This window comes from Nyctibius grandis, chromosome 8 (genome assembly GCF_013368605.1).
Source record: "Nyctibius grandis isolate bNycGra1 chromosome 8, bNycGra1.pri, whole genome shotgun sequence".
NCBI lineage: Eukaryota > Metazoa > Chordata > Aves > Nyctibiiformes > Nyctibiidae > Nyctibius > Nyctibius grandis.
This window is the reverse complement of record NC_090665.1, coordinates 28,854,966-28,873,640: the sequence shown is the minus strand read 5'-3', so window position 1 is coordinate 28,873,640 and position 18,675 is coordinate 28,854,966. Positions and strand designations below refer to the sequence as shown.

Sequence of the window (18,675 nt, the reverse complement as noted above, 5' to 3'; positions counted from 1 at the left end):
AATCTACTGTAATGGTTCTTGACTGTAGCAACACCGATCTATGTCATCTTGTGATCTAACCAAGAGTGAACACCCGTCTTTTGTCCCTCACTTCACCAAATGTATTTCCTATTTGCTATAAGCTGCTTTGTTTTCCAGTAAATAATTTGTAAATGTTTCATTTTTTTTCACAGCTTATGATAGAATTAGAATGTAACAAGGTAAGAGCAATTTTTCTTCAATTTACCAATTTTCAGTTACCTCAATTTTAGACTTCCTGTCCTACTGGTCCAGTTGTTTCATGGTTGTAGCATGAAGATTATATCGTACCATTCAAATTACTTTCCTAACGAGATCTCATTTATGCTTACATTTTTGTATGCAGTTTTGAAGATTTTGTTTTTATTAGTTAACATCAGTTCTCAGAACAGATTGTTACAAATGTGTAAGGTATAGTAAGCAATGAAACACTTGACTTCTTCATTCAGACCATGAATGTGAATTCAGTTTATTTCCTATTTAAAATAATTTGGTATTTATACACCAGTCAATAAACAGTAACTGGAACCTGTACTTTCTCGCAGCGTGGAGGGACTTACACAACACAAGGCCGATGCATCATGGTAAATATTCTTTCTCCAAAGACATTGACATACTGCTAATTGCCCAAGATCTCAAGACCTAGTCAAAAGCTGCTTCTAGTCACATCTTTATCCTTCCTGTCACTCAATTTATTTATCTTTTTGGCAATTTACAACTTGGTTGATTAAAACGCCAAACTTTCTAAATGGTTGTCAGCCTTGTTACTGTTTCCTCCTACAGGTTCTCTCTAGCTAATCTGGAGTAACCTTCTAATAGAAGTTTTCTTTTTTCTGTCTTCACTTTTTAGTAATAGTGCTTTCTTTCTTTTCAAGATCACTTATTTCGACATCTCTGAACCTTGCCTTTTGCAAATCATGGTCTAGATGTAATATTTAACTAGCTGATTTTTTTTTTTGGCTGAAAACTATCATTTTCAGCTCAGTGAAGAAGCCTCTTTTTCTTCTTTCTTCCTCACAGCAAATATGCCCTACATTTCATAGTGTCTAGTGATTACATAGTCATATGTAAAAAGTTTTCATATACTTTTTAATGATCTTGACATTGTAGCTCTCCTCCTCAATGATGGACATTAAGTGTATGAGGCCAGATAAAAAAGGGTGCAAGCAGCAGAACTATGTTAATTTATACCAGCTGCACCAGCGGGTATAGTTTTGATTATTTGGCTTTAAAGATCTCTGAAATAATTTTAATAGTATCAGTTGGTGGAATGATGTCACAGAAAACCACTTTGTGTGTTCTTCCTTTTCCCACTAAGTAGATCTTTCTTTCCTGAAAATCATTTATATAAAAATCAATTTTCTGCAAAATAATAAATAGCATTTTCATTTCTTTACAGATTGGACCTTCCAGTTCCTCTCAGAACAGCTATTCAGGCAGTCAGGTAAGAGGCCAAACTTCCAGCAGTTATACGTTTTCCTTTAGTAACCTTGAACAACTAAAATTCTGTAACTACAGGTATGGAGGTGATTTAATACTGTACTGAAATATCATCTCTGATAGTTAACATAGAATGCCAGAGTTATTAATCCAGTAAACTGTCTGTTCAGTACCTGGACTACATTCAACTACCTACAGTCTATTGAACTCAATAGCTTGCTGTCAGTATTCTTAACCTAGAAGATCACAGAATCACAGAATCATCCAGGTTGGAAGAGACCTCAGGGATCATCGAGTCCAACCGTTGCCCTGACACCACCCTGTCGACTAGACCATGGCACTAAGTGCCATGTCCAGTCTTTTCTTAAACACATCCAGAGATGGTGACTCCACCACCTCCCTGGGCAGCCCATTCCAATGTCTAATAACCCTTTCTGAAAAGAAATTCTTCCTGATGTCCAACCTGAACCTCCCCTGGCGAAGCTTGAGGCTGTGTCCTCTTGTCCTATCGCTAGTTGCCTGGGAGAAGAGGCCAACTCCCACTTCACTACAACCTCCCTTCAGGTAGTTGTAGACTGCAATAAGGTCACCTCTGAGCCTCCTCTTCTCCAGGCTAAACAACCCCAGCTCCCTCAGCCGTTCCTTGTAGGTCAGACCCTCCAGACCCTTCACCAGCTTGGTCGCCCTCCTCTGGACTCACTCCCACACCTCAACATCTTTCTTGAAGTGCGGGGCCCAGAACTGGACACAGTACTCAAGATGCGGCCTCACCAGTGCTGAGTAGAGAGGGACGATCACTTCCCTAGACTGGCTGGCTACACTATTCCTAATAGAGACCAGGATGCCATTGGCCTTCTTGGCCACCTGGGCACACTGCTGGCTCACGTTTAGCCGGCTGTCGATCAGCACCCCCAGGGCTCTTTCCGCCGGGCCGCTTTCTAACCCCTCTTCCCCCAGCCTGTAGCGCTGCATGGGGTTGTTGTGGCCGGAGTGTAAGACCCGGCACTTGTTCTTGTTGAAACTCATGCCATTGGTCTCAGCCCATCTATCTAACCTGTCCAGATCCCTCTGTAGGGCCTTCCTACCCTCCAGCAGATCGACACTCCCACCCAGCTTGGTGTCATCTGTAAATTTGCTGAGGGTGCATTCAATCCCTACGTCTAGATCATCTATAAAGATATTGAACAGCACCGGCCCCAGAACTGAGCCCTGGGGAACACCGCTAGTGACCGGCCGCCAGTTGGACTTTGCCCCATTCACCACCACTCTCAGGGCTCGGCCATCCATCCAGTTTTTAACCCATTGAAGAGTCCACCCATCCAAGCCCCGGGCAGCTAGTTTGTCTAGGAGGATGCTGTGGGAGACAGTGTCGAATGCCTTACTGAAGTCTAGATAGACTACATCCACAGCCCTGCCCTCATCTACTAAGTGGGTCACTTGGTCATAGAAGGAGACCAGGTTGGTCAAGCAGGACCTGCCTTTCATGAATCCATGTTGGCTGGCCCCGATGCCCCGATTGTCCTGCATGTGCCGTGTAAGGGCACTCAGGATGATCTGTTCCATCACCTTGCCTGGCACCGAGGTCAGGCTGACAGGCCTATAGTTCCCTGGATCATCCTTCCGACTTCCGATGCTTCACCACCTCTGATTTCACACATTAAGCATTTTTATCAAGCATTAACTTGAACCTTTTCAGGAAAAAAAATTCCTTCCGTCTTCCTAGAGGATTTGTGCATGTGTGTGCATATGTGCATGCAAACACAGTCACAAACCATTTGTTTTATAGTTTTAGAGACATCTGGCATAATACAGGAAAGCGGGAGAGGGGCTTTTTACAAGGGCAAGTAGTGACAGGACAAGGAGGAATGGTTTTAAACTGAAAGAGGGTAGATTTAGATTAGATATTAGGAAGAAATTCTTTACTGTGAGGGTGGTGAGACACTGGAACAGGTTGCCCAGAGAAGCTGTGGCTGCCCCCTCCCTGGCAGTGTTTAAGGCCAGGTTGGATGAGGCTTTGAGCAACCTGGTCTAGAGGAAAGGTGTCCCTGCCTGTGGCAGGGGGGTTGGAACTAGATGATCTTTAAGGTCCCTTCCAACTCAAACCATTCTATGATTCTATGAAAACAAAACTGTACTTATTATTAATTGGTTTGTTAGGCATTTTTCTTATTTCTTTGATAGTGAAAATAAAAGGACTAATTATATTTGTGTTTCACTGTCTTCTCCACAAAAATTTGCAAAATTTCTCCAAACTTCACCAGATATTAATGTGTCCATTAAAACTCCAGTATAATGTCTGTATCACTTTTGACACCAGATTATATTTGCAGTTGAAAATTTGGGGATTTCACTGTCTAGTTAGCCTTTCAAAACTTCTGGGGTATGTATGTCTGCATTCTCACTGATGACTTTCACTCTTTTAATCACAGAAATGTATACTGGATTTTTAGTTAGTTGTCTCCACTACCATAATATGCCTATTTGCACTTGAACTGTCAGATGTTTTCTAGTATGTCTCCGGTTTCTTGAACTGGATATATTTCTTACTGCTTACTACTGATTATTTTTATTAGTGAATTATCAGGTAATTTTCCATTTGTTCAATCTTCATTCCTTGTAAGTGGAATTACCAGAATCTGAGACTCAAATACCAATTATTTTTATGTATATACTAAATACTGATTTTCTTCACTGTATTTCTTTCACATATAATACATACTTCTTTCTAAGAGCTGAGTTTCTCATCTTGTCATGTAACTACCCAAAGTTATTAATTTTTTTCTAAAATATAGACTAATGTCTCATACTAAATTAGAATTGTTACAGCCAGTTGCCAGTGAACTGGTAATCTCTGTGCTTGCTTATCCCATATTTACACATACACATTGTCAGTTGCACAGCTTTTCATGCCATAAACAGCAGCGCTTTTTATTTTTCCTGCCCCCCCCTTTTTTTTTTTTAAATTTTTACATGTAAATAATTGACTTCTGCTTTTATTTCAGAGTGGAGTAGTCTACACAATAAGCAAAAGTGGATGTGGCCCTGTAAGCAGTTTTCTTACGTTTACTTTTTTGTCCCCAACATAACTATATCTGTAGTAACTCCTAGCCTTCAATTGCGTTACTTATACCAGTGTTCATGTGGGAGTTTCTGTTGCAAATAGAAAGTAATGAAGAGAGAGCTAGAAGATGAATATTACAATTTATTCAATGATATGAAGCAGCTGGCAAACAGAGATGTTAAAAAGTTAAGTAGAAACTGATAGTTTATAGAATCACTAAAAAAGGACTGGAAGGGATTATCTGTTACACTTACATTACACTCATTATACAGGTTGTCTATTCTCCGCTTCTACCCAAGACAAGACTGGTGCAAACTGGTCTGCGTGTTCTAAGTTATTTCTCCTCTCAGAAGTAGTCACACAGATATCTACAATAACTAAGGCTATGTCAGTTTTTCATTCTTTCATGCAGCAGGGATGCTTGTGAAGCAATGAATCCTAGACAGGTCAAGCCAGTCATCCAGAAACAGGTGAAAGATGCAAGAGTGCTCTAATGTGGTACTAAATAGACGAAAAACTTAGCTGACGCATTTTTATCAAGATGGTGACTAGTTGCATTGACTAAAATATTTGCAGATTTATGTCAAATATATATAATTATTTTGGTTTCTTTTCAGCATTTACAAATAAACTTGGAACTTTAATGAAATAGTCAGGTTTACTCTTTCTATTTCAATGACAGGCTTTTTGCTTGTTTTTCATAGTATAGCAAGTAAACAAAAATAAGCTAGTCATGTAGTTGTATGGCTAAGCACTATCAGTTGCCACTTCAAACTAGGAAAATGGGGATGACTCAGCACCGACAACGGCAATGGTTCCAGAAATGTAAAACATTCATGTCATCAGTACTTGAAAAATGTAAAATTCATCACAATGTGTATTGGGGTTTTGCAAAGAATAACAAAATTAGAGTTTTGGGGGACACTATTGATTGTATTAATAAGTGAGATTTACTTTAAAAAAGGAACTATTACTATTTATGCTGGACCTTGATATTTTATATTTGATTTTCTGTAAATCAGGAAGGTGTTAATTTTTGTGTCTGTCCAGTTTCCACTTCCTAATTTTTACATATATGTGTGTACATAGATACTGCATACATAATATGTTTGAATTACAAGCATTATATTAAATATTTATAATTTATTTCTATCAAAATAATGTCTTGACAGTGTCTGTTTTAAAATGTTTCCCAAGTACTACTAGATAATCACTAATATATAAAGGGCTAATGTGCCTGGCTCTTATGTTCATACATGGGTGTTCATGCATTAATAGTGGAGAGTACAATGCTCTCCTTATCATCTATTCTTTACATACTCTACATAAGGATCGGTCAGCATTGAAGGTGTCTGAAGTGTGCCTTTTCTTCTCAAGCAATTATTAAAGAGAAATAACTGGTTTCATTTTTTTTCCTTAGGGAGGTGCTGCTGATGCATATAGTCAACACGCCTGTAAAGATGTAAGATGGTTATATATGTATTTACCGATTGTCTACTATGCTTCTTAACTCATCTCCTTATTGCAAATTGCATTTGATTCTCTTGTGCAGAGCTATATTATTCTTCCTAAATATATTAAGGAAAATGGTGGTAGTCTGAGCGATTATTCTGAGATTAAAAATCAAAATTAAAAGGTGTTACATTGTCACTTCCTCGAAGTGTAATCATTTATGTTATAGGGGCTACTCATCACCTATTATTAAACGCTTAATTTGTTAGCCTACTAAAACATCGAAATTCTTACTGTGTAATGCTTTTTGTCTGTTAGAGTAATTGTCTTTGGATGTTGTATATTAAGCAATATTATTTGAGATTTTTTTGTAATCTTTGTGTATTAATACAATAATTCTTTACTTGACAATAGAAGTTTCTCTACTAATCTCGTATATTTCATTTTCACCTGAAAACCCATTTATTTTAAAATCTAACATATTTTCCTTTTTTAAAATCATGAAAGCAAGTAAAAAAAAAAAAAAACTATCAAAAAGATGACACAGTCTCTAATGCCTGTTAGGAACTGAAACCTTAGCCAAGAAACTGCTTAATCATATGCTTAACTTTAAATACATCATTAGTTATATTAATTCTTAAATATTAAATATATTTTATCTTTGTTTAATATGTAAATGTAAACTTTATTTGTGATAGAGCAAGATTAGTCTTACGACTATGGTAGAATGTTGGAAAATTTTTACTTCCATTATCTTTAAGCAAGTTCAGTATACTTTATATACTAGATTTATAGTTGAAATCAGCTTGATTTGAAGTGTACATTCTCTAAGGAAAAAAGCGATGACTCCTTAATATAATTAACAAATTATTTTATAAATAAATACCTGATTTATGTTTTTATTTCAGAGTGCATCCTCGTACAGCAATGGTATTACCTATGGCCAGGTAACTATGTGCTTTCCAACATGTTTTCATTTTCAGCTTCCTAAGTAAGCAGTTATGCCCAGCTTTTACCAAACAATAATAAAATTCATGGAAGAGGATGAAGGAGGTCTGTCTTCAAATGGTTAAGTAATAATTTTATCTGTAAATAACTCCAACAGATGAGTTATATGTTTTGTGTGTGTTGTACTATCAACTTTGGCAGAAGATATTTGCTTCTGTTTTACACAGAAACGCAATGATATTTATTCTGTAAGTGAACACCAGTTACTTCTATTATGATATTCCAAAAATCAGTGCTTGGTTTGTTTTGATAGCTACTAAGAATTAAAAGTATTTTTTGTGGTATTTGCCTGTGCAATTTTACGTGTGGGTTGATGAAATGGAAAGCTTTGCTGCACATTATTTTATGCTTCGTTTAAAACATTTCTATTCTTATGGTGCATCCTATTTATTTCAGTTTATATTTCGATGGTAGTTTTTTTTAGGGTGGAGAGGGTCTGGGGTTTGGGTTGGTTTCTTTTTTGACAAAGGTAGAATAGCTTAATATTTTTTTTCCTACTACTAGATTATTTTTATTAGAAACAAACTTCCAGTTTGATGTTAGATGGAACATTGCAGCTTATATACAGTGCTGTGTAAAACTAACAAAATAATTGGGGTTGGTAGAAAAAAAATAAACAGTTTATTTCAGTTGTTCATTTATTAATTGCCAATACAGTAATATTTTTCTTTAGAATCTATCTTGTTTGGTACTCTAGGGAAATGATGTTAGCTATAACATTCTTGTGGAAAATAGTGTTGTAGTTAATTTGTTATACATTTACCTGAGCAAAAAAATGTATTCTGTATTCTTTACAGTCTGTCCCTTCAAGCAGTTCAGATTCCAGTAAGAAGGTAAGCACTCCTTTATTTTCAATTCAAAGCGAAAAAATTCTTACAGTTGTAACTTGGCATCACTCCTTTTATTTTAGTGGTACTACGGTTCCTTTCACCAGTTAAGACTTTTCAAGGTTTTAACCCAAATTGATTCATATGATTAGAATCAGTTTGGTTCCTAGATGCCTTACGCTAACTAGCTGTGCTGTGGTGGCTTTTTTTGGTAGTTGACTTAACTGTATATAAAATAAAATTTCATACATGTTTATGGGGATTTGTTTTTAAAAAAAGTTAGGATAGTGATTGTGACGTCATTAAGACTTTTGAGGATATAGATTATGTAATTATTATTCAGGTGGGGCTGGAGAATGAGTGTGGCTTAAAGCAAGTGAAATCAATAGAATTCATGTTACTGTTGAATTTGATTCATAATATTTACCTGTACTCATCCTCTCAGTTCAGTCCCCAGGAAGCTCAGGGCTGATACTATGGTGTGCTCAGTAAACGCACAGTGTACCCGTTCGTGTCCTCACAGACATTTTTTTTCATTTTAATTTCCCATTGTTTTAAGAATTGAAAACATACTGATAGATTATTTTTTTAATAACTTAGCTTTAACAACGTAATACTTCTCCTTGTTTTATACTAGAATTCTTTACTTCTGATAGCACCAACTCTCCTCTTCCTTTTTACACCACTGGATAATACAAACTGTTTTCAGTTTAAAAAAATAAAAAAGAAGGGGAAAAAAACCCTTCTATTTAGAAAACATTAAAACCTAAACAGAAGTTACTGCTATTGTATTTGGCTTAATTTTTTTAATGAACTCAATATTAAGCCTTTTTTTAGTGTAATACTAAATAAAGAGAAAAGAAACTGATCTGCCAGTTTGGGGTGGAAAGTTGAAGATCAAAAAGGACACACAGAATAGGCCAGTGGATATGGTACAATACATGAAATCCTGCTTCTGCCTCCACAGCTGAGTCATTTTGTGACTGCGGGCAAGTCTCTTATCTCCTTGTACTCTTGTGTAAACCATGTATACATATATATTCTTCTTTGCTTGGTAATGTGCTTTAAAAATTTTTATAAAAGTGATCATCTATAGCATTATTACCAGAGTTTGTAAATTTAGAGAATTCAGTATTCTTCATTTTCCTAACATATTTAACTATTAAAATAAACTCTATGATGAGTAAACAGCTTTCTCTGATTTCTCTATAGGTAGTGGTCATTGCCAACAGCAACCCTTTTCCACCTGTGGTAAGCAGTTTTTCTCTACAATGCTCAGAATTTTGACTCAAAAAGCTTTCAAATATCTACATGCTTAATTTGTCAGAAATATTCCTGGTGTACAAAGCAACTCTTTGGCAGGCAGGGTTTACTCTAGGTGTGTAATTACCTTCAGGGAAAGCCAGTAGTAAGATAGCTACAAATCTCGTGGTTCTATGATTGCTATTAGTACTTGCAGGTATTGGATTGGCTGCAGATTCCAGGTCTCTCAATGCATACAGCCTCTGTGTTCCTGAATAGTTTTGATTTTCTTTTTCTATTGCAATTTTCGTTTGTAAATTCACTTCCATTCTTGTTTTTAAACTATTAAATTTCCGCTCTGCTTACTTGGAACACATCCAGTCAGTCGAAAGTAAGTTTAGCCTTAAGATGGTTAAATTGAGTTTGTATGACCTAACATGATAACATACGTTTTTCTGATGTCTGGTTTCTAATAAAACATGTGGTTGTTCTAACCTGAATGAAGATTAAGGTGCATTTGTTCTATGCTATCCTTTCCATATCTTTCTTTCACATTTGGTTGTGTATTGCATCCAAAAGACAGCACCCTTTTTCTGCTGCAATATTCTGTTTGGACAAACAGAATACCTTATGCCTTGTACCTTGTGCAAAATAATTAAAGATTGTTTTGTTTCATTTGCAGCGTCATACCTACCCCCAGGTAAGCATACTTTTTTCTTATGATTTCTGTAATAGTAATATAGTTCTTATGGGATCAAACCAGTTGCCTCAGGATGATGTCTGCTACCCTTTTACATTTGTCCTTCATGCCCCAAAATTCAGCAAACAAATGACTGGATCAGGAATTGAATTCGTATGTGTGGTGATATATGTCCAAGGCAGGTGACAGTGAGACAGGTTGGAGGGATGATAATGTCTTAGCTTCGCACACTGCATTTGGAAAACCCAAGCAGACTGGTAGTGCAAAAAGGGCGTAGCCTGTGCTCTGCTGCTCTACACATAAGCTGTAATAGAACCAGATGCAAGTGTAGAAAGCTACATAGCAGGGTTAGGCTGTCTCCCCAATATTTCAGGGCTGAGGATAAACTAGTTTAATGCTGGCTGTTAAGAATTTGATACTCAGTACATCACATATACAACTTTTCCCTTTATTCTCCCAAGCAAAATAGTACAACTTGGTATTTTCTGTTTAACTACATTGAATTTAAACAAGTCAAATTAAATGTTTTCCGTTATTTTTTTTGTTTGTTTTTTTCAGAGTCTGGGAAGTTCTGCTACTAGGATCATAATACAGGTAGACATTCTTTCTCCATTATACTTGAGTTTTAACTGAAGCCCTGTCTCAGTAAACTAAATAATGATTCTTCTATTTGGGAATAAATGAGTATGGATAACTTACGGATATTTTAGATATCCACAAACTACAGTGGTGATGTAGGGCATTGCTGTGGTTACAGCAAAGTGGATATCCTACTTGGTTGCTGATTAAAGACCGTTGCAGCTGTTTTCTACAGTCATAAGATATGAAAACCTTTGTATGCTAATACCATAGTGCTCTCAAAATGTAACCATCTCAATCTGCTCAGGAAGGCAGATGGGAGTCTAGAACTTAAGCTTGAATCTTATTCAATACTAAATCAAATATGCATAAATCATAACCTGCACAGTTCCATGTTCATTTAAACAGTCTGATTTTTTGATGGAAACAACTAGTTCAGCATTAGATTTTTTAAAACACTGCTAGTTGGTGCTTAGGTGAACTTTGGTTTACTGTTGTATTTATAACATCGCTTCTTAATAATGAGGCACTTGGAAAGCTGATTACAATCCAATCTCATTGAGAGCATATTTGTAAAGTATTATGGATATCACACAGGCATATTTTTTCTGTGTCCTTTGCAATTTTAATCTACCTACCACTCTTCACGTTTTAGGCTTTCCTTCCATCATATGATAGTCCTTCAGACTGTGACAACAAATTCCCACTTTCATTGAAAGATCAGTAGCAGGTTACTCCAGATGAAATTTGTCTTTTAAAAATCATTGCTTTCCAAATGTCTAGCATTAGAGTCTTCCATAACTAGTGATGAATATTGGCACAGAAAGGAATAAGATTTCCTTGTTATTTTGTTTCTGAATTTAAATGTATAGTGTTTTGATTACAGAGGTTAAATATTTTCAATGTGTATATAAAAATAAAACTGAAGAATATTTAATCACTCTCATAATCCACATACTTCATGGGAATTGAAAGATTTTCTGCAGTGACTTTTCCTTTGGTTAAATTGTAACTGTGGCTTTTCCAATTTTTGTTTTGACAAAGCCTTTGTCAAAATTTTGGTGTGCTTATTCATGAAAAAATCAGTCATAATATGAATATAAATGGATATGAGTTTAATGGTGATTTGTGTGATACATTTGAAGGGCAGAATTATTTAAATTCACTTGCCATACCACAATATGACACAACAATGTATTATATGATGAGTTTTCATTAAGAAAATTACATCAAGATGTATAAATACTTTTAGCACTTTATTTATGAAGAATCTTTATATACTGAAGTATTGAAAATTGTAGCACATGGAGATGGCATAAATAAAGTAAGAAAGGGCATAAGGAACTCTTTCTGGCTTTCAAACTATCTAGTAGGTAGAAGGATAGAATTGCTTCTTGAAATGTCTTAGTGCGTAAGCAATTCCTCTTAAAAATAAATAACTATCTTCTTTTGTTACTGTGTAGAGTGGACAAAGACAGCAAAGCAGCAGCAGTACTTATGTTCAGGTAAGTGAACTTAAAAAGGACTAGAAATATTCCTGTGGATTTAAATAAAACAGGGCCAGCACAACTTGGAAATAAATTATTTCCTACATTTTAAAATGTATTTCACAGGGTGCAGATATTTCTGTTTCTCTGATTTTTGTTCATAAAATCATCATCTGTATTGCTGTTCAACTATTTTTGTTTGGAATGCTCATAAACGTATTTCCATGTGTGACTGGTTTAAGGGTATGACTGTATCCCACTCAATGTGTCCTCTAAAGGTGCATAAAAGTCATGGCACTGTTAGCAAGTGATTCTAGGCTCAGCTTCACACCATAAATCCCATACTGGTAGATCCAGACCCCATGTATATTATATCTCAAATTTCCAAAAGTTGTGAAGGATAGTTGCTTATCCATATCAAGAACAACAGAGAATCATAACTGTGGACCTATGTGCAATGTCTTTCAGCGTTATGTAAAGCCATGCAGATAAAGCTACTTGTGTGAAAAACAAGCGTGTGAATTTAACAAATACTAACATAATTATAACATACATTGTTGTGGAGTAACACATTAGAATATTCATAGTATAAATTCAGGTATGAAAGCACTTCAAAATTCTTCCTCTTTGGGAATAAAAAAGGCAAATGTCTGTCAATATTCTCCATACCACTAATACCACTACATGCAACCAGGAAATGTTTCACAAGGGTAGGTATGGCTTCTACAGATCAAGGCCACAGGGAGGCTGGTACTCAACATCACAGATATTCAACATGCACAAAGTTGGCAGTCTGCGTCTTGATTCACAGCGTTTCCTGAGAATAGGACAATCTGCTGCACAGATGCTAGCATACTGCTCTGTCTCCTTTGGCTCAGGAAGAGCCTTTTTTGGAAACCCTTGTGCAGCTGTATTTACATAAACATTATGCTCTCTGTAGAAGCCTCCTTGTCAAGGTGGTAATTATCTTCTCTTTCTTTAAAGGGTTCCCAAGGCAGCCAGTCCTATGGCCAGGTGAGACTTTTTTGCTGAAATGTAGTGAGCTTTTCTGTAGGGGCATGCCTTGTAAATGGACTTTGGGTTTTGGTTGGGCTTTTTCTTTCTTGGTGTTGCTTTGCTGAGTGGTCCCTGATTTTGGTTCATACCATGAATTACCATGAAGGAAAATGAACATGGCACAGAGGAACTTTTAGTGGAAATGGGCTTTTCTATCACAGCTGTGCTAAGATTCCATCTTTGTTTACAAATGAGTTCTTCCTTTTCTTACAGGGCTACCAGCCTCAAGGTGGCAGTTCCTATGGCCAGGTAAGCATCAGTCAGTCACCAGTCGGAATACAGCATTTGAGAAAGTGGAGTGCCACAGCACTGCCAAAGCACTTAGCAATCACTCAGAATTTGAACATTAAAGGACATTTTCTCTGAAAGTGTGTATTCACACACTCAAAAAGTTATCCACATCCTACTTCTTTATCTGGTATCCCAGCACATGAAATCATTGCACTCAGCATCATTGTGAGGGCCAGGAGGAAGTCTGGGCTCTTCACAACTGCCCTGCGTAGCTTTAGGATGTAGTTGCTTGCTTTTCCTAGTGCAGGCTGGATCTCTTACAAAAGGGAAGTAACCAAGTGGTGTCTTTGTCTTAGGGTGTGCCAAGTTACTCGAGCAGCAGCAGTTCTTATGGCCAGGTAAGCAAACTGGATATTCTGTAGGAAGTTCTTCACTCACCCCTCTGTGACCTGCATGACTGGCAGACTTTTGAGCGTGATGTTTCCTTTGGCAGTCTGCATCTTGATTCGCTTCATGGCTTTTGCTGAGAGTAAGACAATCTGCTGCACAGATGCTAGCGTACTGCTGTCACCTTTGGCTCAGGAAGAGCCTTTTTTGGAAACCCTTGTGCAGCTGTATTTACATAAACATTATGCTCTCTGTAGAAGCCTCCTTGTCAAGGTGGTAATTATCTTCTCTTTCTTTAAAGGGTTCCCAAGGCAGCCAGTCCTATGGCCAGGTGAGACTTTTTTGCTGAAATGTAGTGAGCTTTTCTGTAGGGGCCTGCCTTGTAAATGGACTTTGGGTTTTGGTTGGGCTTTTTCCTTCTTGGTGTTGCTTTGCTGAGTGGTCCCTGATTTTGGTTCATACCATGAATTACCATGAAGGAAAATGAACATGGCACAGAGGAACTTTTAGTGGAAATGGGCTTTTCTATCACAGCTGTGCTAAGATTCCATCTTTGTTTACGAATGTGTTCTTGCTTTTCTTACAGGGCTACCAGCCTCAAGGTGGCAGTTCCTATGGCCAGGTAAGCATCAGTCAGAACACAGCATTTGAGAAAGTGGAGTGCCATGGCACTGCAAAAGGTAGCAGGTTTTATATTTCTTTTTTTTCAATTTATATTGAGTTTTCAAAAAAAAAAATCTCTGAATCCATCACAAAACTTTTTTTGTGAAAATGACAGTTGTGTTTTAATCAATATCTGCAGGAAGCATGGGCTCACATTGCTATCTGATCTTTTTCATGGGTATGGAGCTTTAAAATTTATTGTAGAAATAGTCTATTTGGTGCTGTTCCTGTTCCGGTTGATGTACATGGTACAAGACAAATTTATAGTCAGTTCTTCACTGTCCTCCCTGGTCTCAGTACAGAGAAACAGTGTTGAGGAGCCAAAGAACATTGGGTCAGCTCCTCAGCTGCAGGAAGATTTGGTCTGAGAGTCTGCAGCTGATGAATGCTTACCTGCCTTTACAGTTTTTATGTGAATTAAAGCAGCCCTAAGATAGCTATGAATTTTGTCAGGATCTTTATCTCAGATAGCAGAAACAGACAAGATAGTTCAAATCCTTTTTGGTAGTCGCTGTCTTCATATCTCTCCCAGACAGCTGTGGCACAGGTCTGCCTGTACATGAAACATCTGCTCTTTTTTGATATTATATTGAAAGCAGATTGCATCAGCAGCTTATAGTTACCCACAGTAACTTTATGTTGCTGAAAGTTTTTCAAAAGGTACTTGCATCCTTGACTAATGCATTTGACCTGCTACTTTTAATTGCATTGTTGTATTTCCATTTTATGAATCTATTTTTTTTCTAGAATTCTTTCTTAATATTTTAATATTATTTCCCCCTTTATTTTCCCTCAGAGGAAGGGAATTGCGCAACTGAGGTACACCAAAAATACAAATATAGGAAGTCAGTATTCACCTACCATTAGCCATCTAAGCCCAGTGTCTGAGAAACAGCAGGCAAAAGAAACATAATAATACAACTTTGTGTCCCTTCAATGTCCTGGAAAACCTTCATAAGACTAGAGTCCTGTCTGAGACAGACGTGAAATTATTCATGATTGTCATTTGATAAATACAGTGTGATCAGATATTCATACAGAATAAGAAATACCAAAATAATTCTAGATAAGCAGCAGAGTCTATACACTCTCTGTCTTATTCTGGGTTTTTTCCCCCTCAAAGAGACAAACATGAGAGAGGCATCTGCTTCACAAATACAATAATTATTAATCAATATTCCTTCCTTACAGGGCTATCAGCCTCAAGGTGGCAGTTCCTATGGCCAGGTAAGCATCAGTCAAAATACAGCATTTGAGAAAGTGGAGTGCCACAGCACTGCCAAAGCACTTAGCAATCACTCAGAATTTGAACATTAAAGGACATTTTCTCTGAAAGTGTGTATTCTCACACTCAAAAGTTATCCACATCCTACTTCTTTATCTGGTATCCCAGCACATGAAATCATTGCACTCAGCATCATTGTGAGGGCCAGGAGGAAGTCTGGGCTCTTCACAACTGCCCTGCGTAGCTTTAGGATGTAGTTGCTTGCTTTTCCTAGTGCAGGCTGGATCTCTTACAAAAGGGAAGTAACCAAGTGGTGTCTTTGTCTTAGGGTGTGCCAAGTTACTCGAGCAGCAGCAGTTCTTATGGCCAGGTAAGCAAACTGGATATTCTGTAGGAAGTTCTTCACTCACCTCTCTGTGACCTGCATGACTAGCAGACTTTTGAGCGTGATGTTTCCTTTGGCAGTCTGCATCTTGATTCGCTTCATGGCGTTTCCTGAGAATAAGACAATCTGCTGCACAGATGCTAGCATACTGCTCTGTCTCCTTTGGCTCAGGAAGAGCCTTTTTTGGAAACCCTTGTGCAGCTGTATTTACATAAACATTATGCTCTCTGTAGAAGCCTCCTTGTCAAGGTGGTAATTATCTTCTCTTTCTTTAAAGGGTTCCCAAGGCAGCCAGTCCTATGGCCAGGTGAGACTTTTTTGCTGAAATGTAGTGAGCTTTTCTGTAGGGGCATGCCTTGTAAATGGACTTTGGGTTTTGGTTGGGCTTTTTCTTTCTTGGTGTTGCTTTGCTGAGTGGTCCCTGATTTTGGTTCATACCATGAATTACCATGAAGGAAAATGAACATGGCACAGAGGAACTTTTAGTGGAAATGGGCTTTTCTATCACAGCTGTGCTAAGATTCCATCTTTGTTTACGAATGTGTTCTTGCTTTTCTTACAGGGCTACCAGCCTCAAGGTGGCAGTTCCTATGGCCAGGTAAGCATCAGTCAGTCACCAGTCAGTATACAACATGTACGTGATGTTCCCATATATGTATTGAGAGTTCTGTGGTTTGTTTCTTGAAATAATGTGGTAAGTTCTCATTAGAAGTAAGAGTTGTGAACTTTTTTTCATATGGGTCTGGGAACAATAGCCTCATTGAAGCAGCTCTTTCCCACATAGAAAGGAATGCATGCAGGTGTCATCTTTTTGATGCACTATAATATTCAACATACAGAATACTTTACAAGAGAATTTACAGTAGGATTTAGCTGGTCTTCTGCCTTTTAAGCAGCTCATGCAGCTAAAGCCCTTTAAAATTTATTTCTGTGTTTGAAATGGAGAAAAGGAATATTTGGATTACTGAGCTGCTTTTTTTTTTTCCCAGCAGGGTGGATCTGCTTCTTCAGGTGGCAGCAGTGGTTGTGGACAGGTAAGTCCTCCTTCTCCAAACTATTTGAAAACTAGACTCAGCTTCCTTTGTAGTAGTAACATATTTTTCAGTAATTATATAATATTTGTTAGTTGGAATATTTTGTTTTCATTGTTACGTGAAACTATCTAGCACAGAGATCAAGAAAGGCTGATATTATTGGTCATTGTAACCAAAATGAAGTGGCTTCTCCCATGTAGTGTTGCACACAGAAGACAGACGAGTAGTGATTCATCTGTCTACTCAGTAAACAGATAAAATCTTTGCTTGGGAATGATTTTCAGATGTTGCTTCATTTAGTTCCTATAGAAAGTAATAGGATCAAAAGAGTGGCTCCTGCGGAATAAGAATTAGATTAGTAGTTTCCATGATGGTTCCATTTCAACTTGTGTATGCCTACAATGGTGTAAAGATGGTGTCTTCAATGATGAGATTGCAGGTGAAAGGATCATGGATGAGGCCATAATAGTAAACCTATGTTCAAATAAATATATTGGGGAAAGCAAAAAGAATGAAAGAGATATATAAATACAGAAATTTTTAGAAGAAATATTTAGCAGAAATATTAGGATTGGTATGAGTTAAGTATGAATGGAAATGCATGTGAAAACATCATAAGAAGCAGTACAACAAAGAGACAGTTAACAGCAGTGACACTGATAGACGCTGAAGAATGTGTTACTTCCACCAAAGCTGTGTCACAGGTTGACTTATCAACAGAAGACCTGTGCTTTAATAATGGGAGGGTGACAACCATGGTATAACTCATTGTGTGTGCTGTTTCTCATCCTGTTATCCCAACAGGAAGACTGGCTGTAGCAAAAATATACCCAAAACAGGGAAATGAAAGGCATTGGGCAGCAGCCTTGCCTGAGATCTATGATGGGTGAATCTAGCAAGATTCTGAGGTAGATGGTAACACAACAGTAACTGTTGATTCTTAAAAGGACTGTCCAAAAAAAAAGCCAGTTCATCTTTACCAACCAAGAGGAACTAGGATGATACAGAGAGATAATTGGCAGCCTACCTCGCTTTCCATGTGGCACACAAGTAGTCCTGCTTTGATCATCTGTGTGCATGTGTTTTAGTACTCGTGACTATGTGGGTATGGGAGTGACAGAACGTAAAGCAACAGACTTAAAGGGTTAAATAAAATTAAACTCACACTCTGTAATGTTTTGTTACATTAATTCTCACATAAGAAATTTTAAGAAAGCTAATTAATTTGCAAGAAAATGAAAATCTGGGCATTTACCTTTTGGTATGTATGTTTGTTTGTTTGTTTTTTAACAGGGTACTTCATATGATAGCAATCCCTGCCACCAGGTAAATGGACTTCCTCCTCTGATTTTAAGATGCATCCAGAAATAGTTTTGCCACTAACTCAATTAGTACCAACTTCAGATCTATAGAGTGCAAATCCGTGTAATCTTATCGATTATGAGATTAGAACTCACTATCTTCCTATACGCAGGAGCATCACAGGGGCTTGGAGTCTTTTTTCTCCTTTTCCTAGCATTATGTCTGTGTAATATCTAGCTATATAGGATATTATGTGGATTCTGTTCAAATTCAGCTCTCCAGCATTATAACTGTTGCTGTTTTGTTTTCACAGGGTGAATCATACTCCTCACAAAGCTATGGTGGTAGCCAAGTAAGTACTAGATCATTATTTCCTCCCACTGAGGTTTTACTTCACACAGGTTCCACGATGGCTGATCAATATCCGATATGCAATATTGTAACAGTAATTCTAATTTTTTTTTTTTGTTAGCAGAGTGGATCATCTTCCTCACAAAGTTATGGTGGCAACCAGGTAGGCAGACCTTGATTTTCTCCTGGTAAGAATTTTTATCATATCTGATAAGTTATCTAGATAT

General features: G+C 37.3%; 1 protein-coding gene across 1 annotated transcript in view; it reads left to right on the top strand.

The window, feature by feature from the left end:
- The window catches only part of LOC137666552 (uncharacterized), a 28,974-nt gene that overhangs the window by 7,492 nt on the left and 2,807 nt on the right, over positions 1 to 18,675 (top strand). The window contains exons 6-29 of the mRNA XM_068406640.1: positions 174 to 200; positions 1,129 to 1,224; positions 1,418 to 1,462; positions 4,461 to 4,502; positions 5,940 to 5,981; positions 6,880 to 6,918; positions 7,777 to 7,812; positions 9,019 to 9,057; positions 9,731 to 9,748; positions 10,307 to 10,342; positions 11,791 to 11,832; positions 12,799 to 12,828; positions 13,084 to 13,119; positions 13,458 to 13,499; positions 13,790 to 13,819; positions 14,075 to 14,110; positions 15,343 to 15,378; positions 15,705 to 15,746; positions 16,039 to 16,068; positions 16,324 to 16,359; positions 16,754 to 16,795; positions 18,089 to 18,121; positions 18,411 to 18,449; positions 18,573 to 18,611. Of these exons, the coding sequence (XP_068262741.1) occupies positions 174 to 200; positions 1,129 to 1,224; positions 1,418 to 1,462; positions 4,461 to 4,502; positions 5,940 to 5,981; positions 6,880 to 6,918; positions 7,777 to 7,812; positions 9,019 to 9,057; positions 9,731 to 9,748; positions 10,307 to 10,342; positions 11,791 to 11,832; positions 12,799 to 12,828; positions 13,084 to 13,119; positions 13,458 to 13,499; positions 13,790 to 13,819; positions 14,075 to 14,110; positions 15,343 to 15,378; positions 15,705 to 15,746; positions 16,039 to 16,068; positions 16,324 to 16,359; positions 16,754 to 16,795; positions 18,089 to 18,121; positions 18,411 to 18,449; positions 18,573 to 18,611 (933 nt within the window). The remainder of the gene's footprint in view (positions 1 to 173; positions 201 to 1,128; positions 1,225 to 1,417; positions 1,463 to 4,460; positions 4,503 to 5,939; positions 5,982 to 6,879; positions 6,919 to 7,776; positions 7,813 to 9,018; positions 9,058 to 9,730; positions 9,749 to 10,306; positions 10,343 to 11,790; positions 11,833 to 12,798; positions 12,829 to 13,083; positions 13,120 to 13,457; positions 13,500 to 13,789; positions 13,820 to 14,074; positions 14,111 to 15,342; positions 15,379 to 15,704; positions 15,747 to 16,038; positions 16,069 to 16,323; positions 16,360 to 16,753; positions 16,796 to 18,088; positions 18,122 to 18,410; positions 18,450 to 18,572; positions 18,612 to 18,675) is intronic.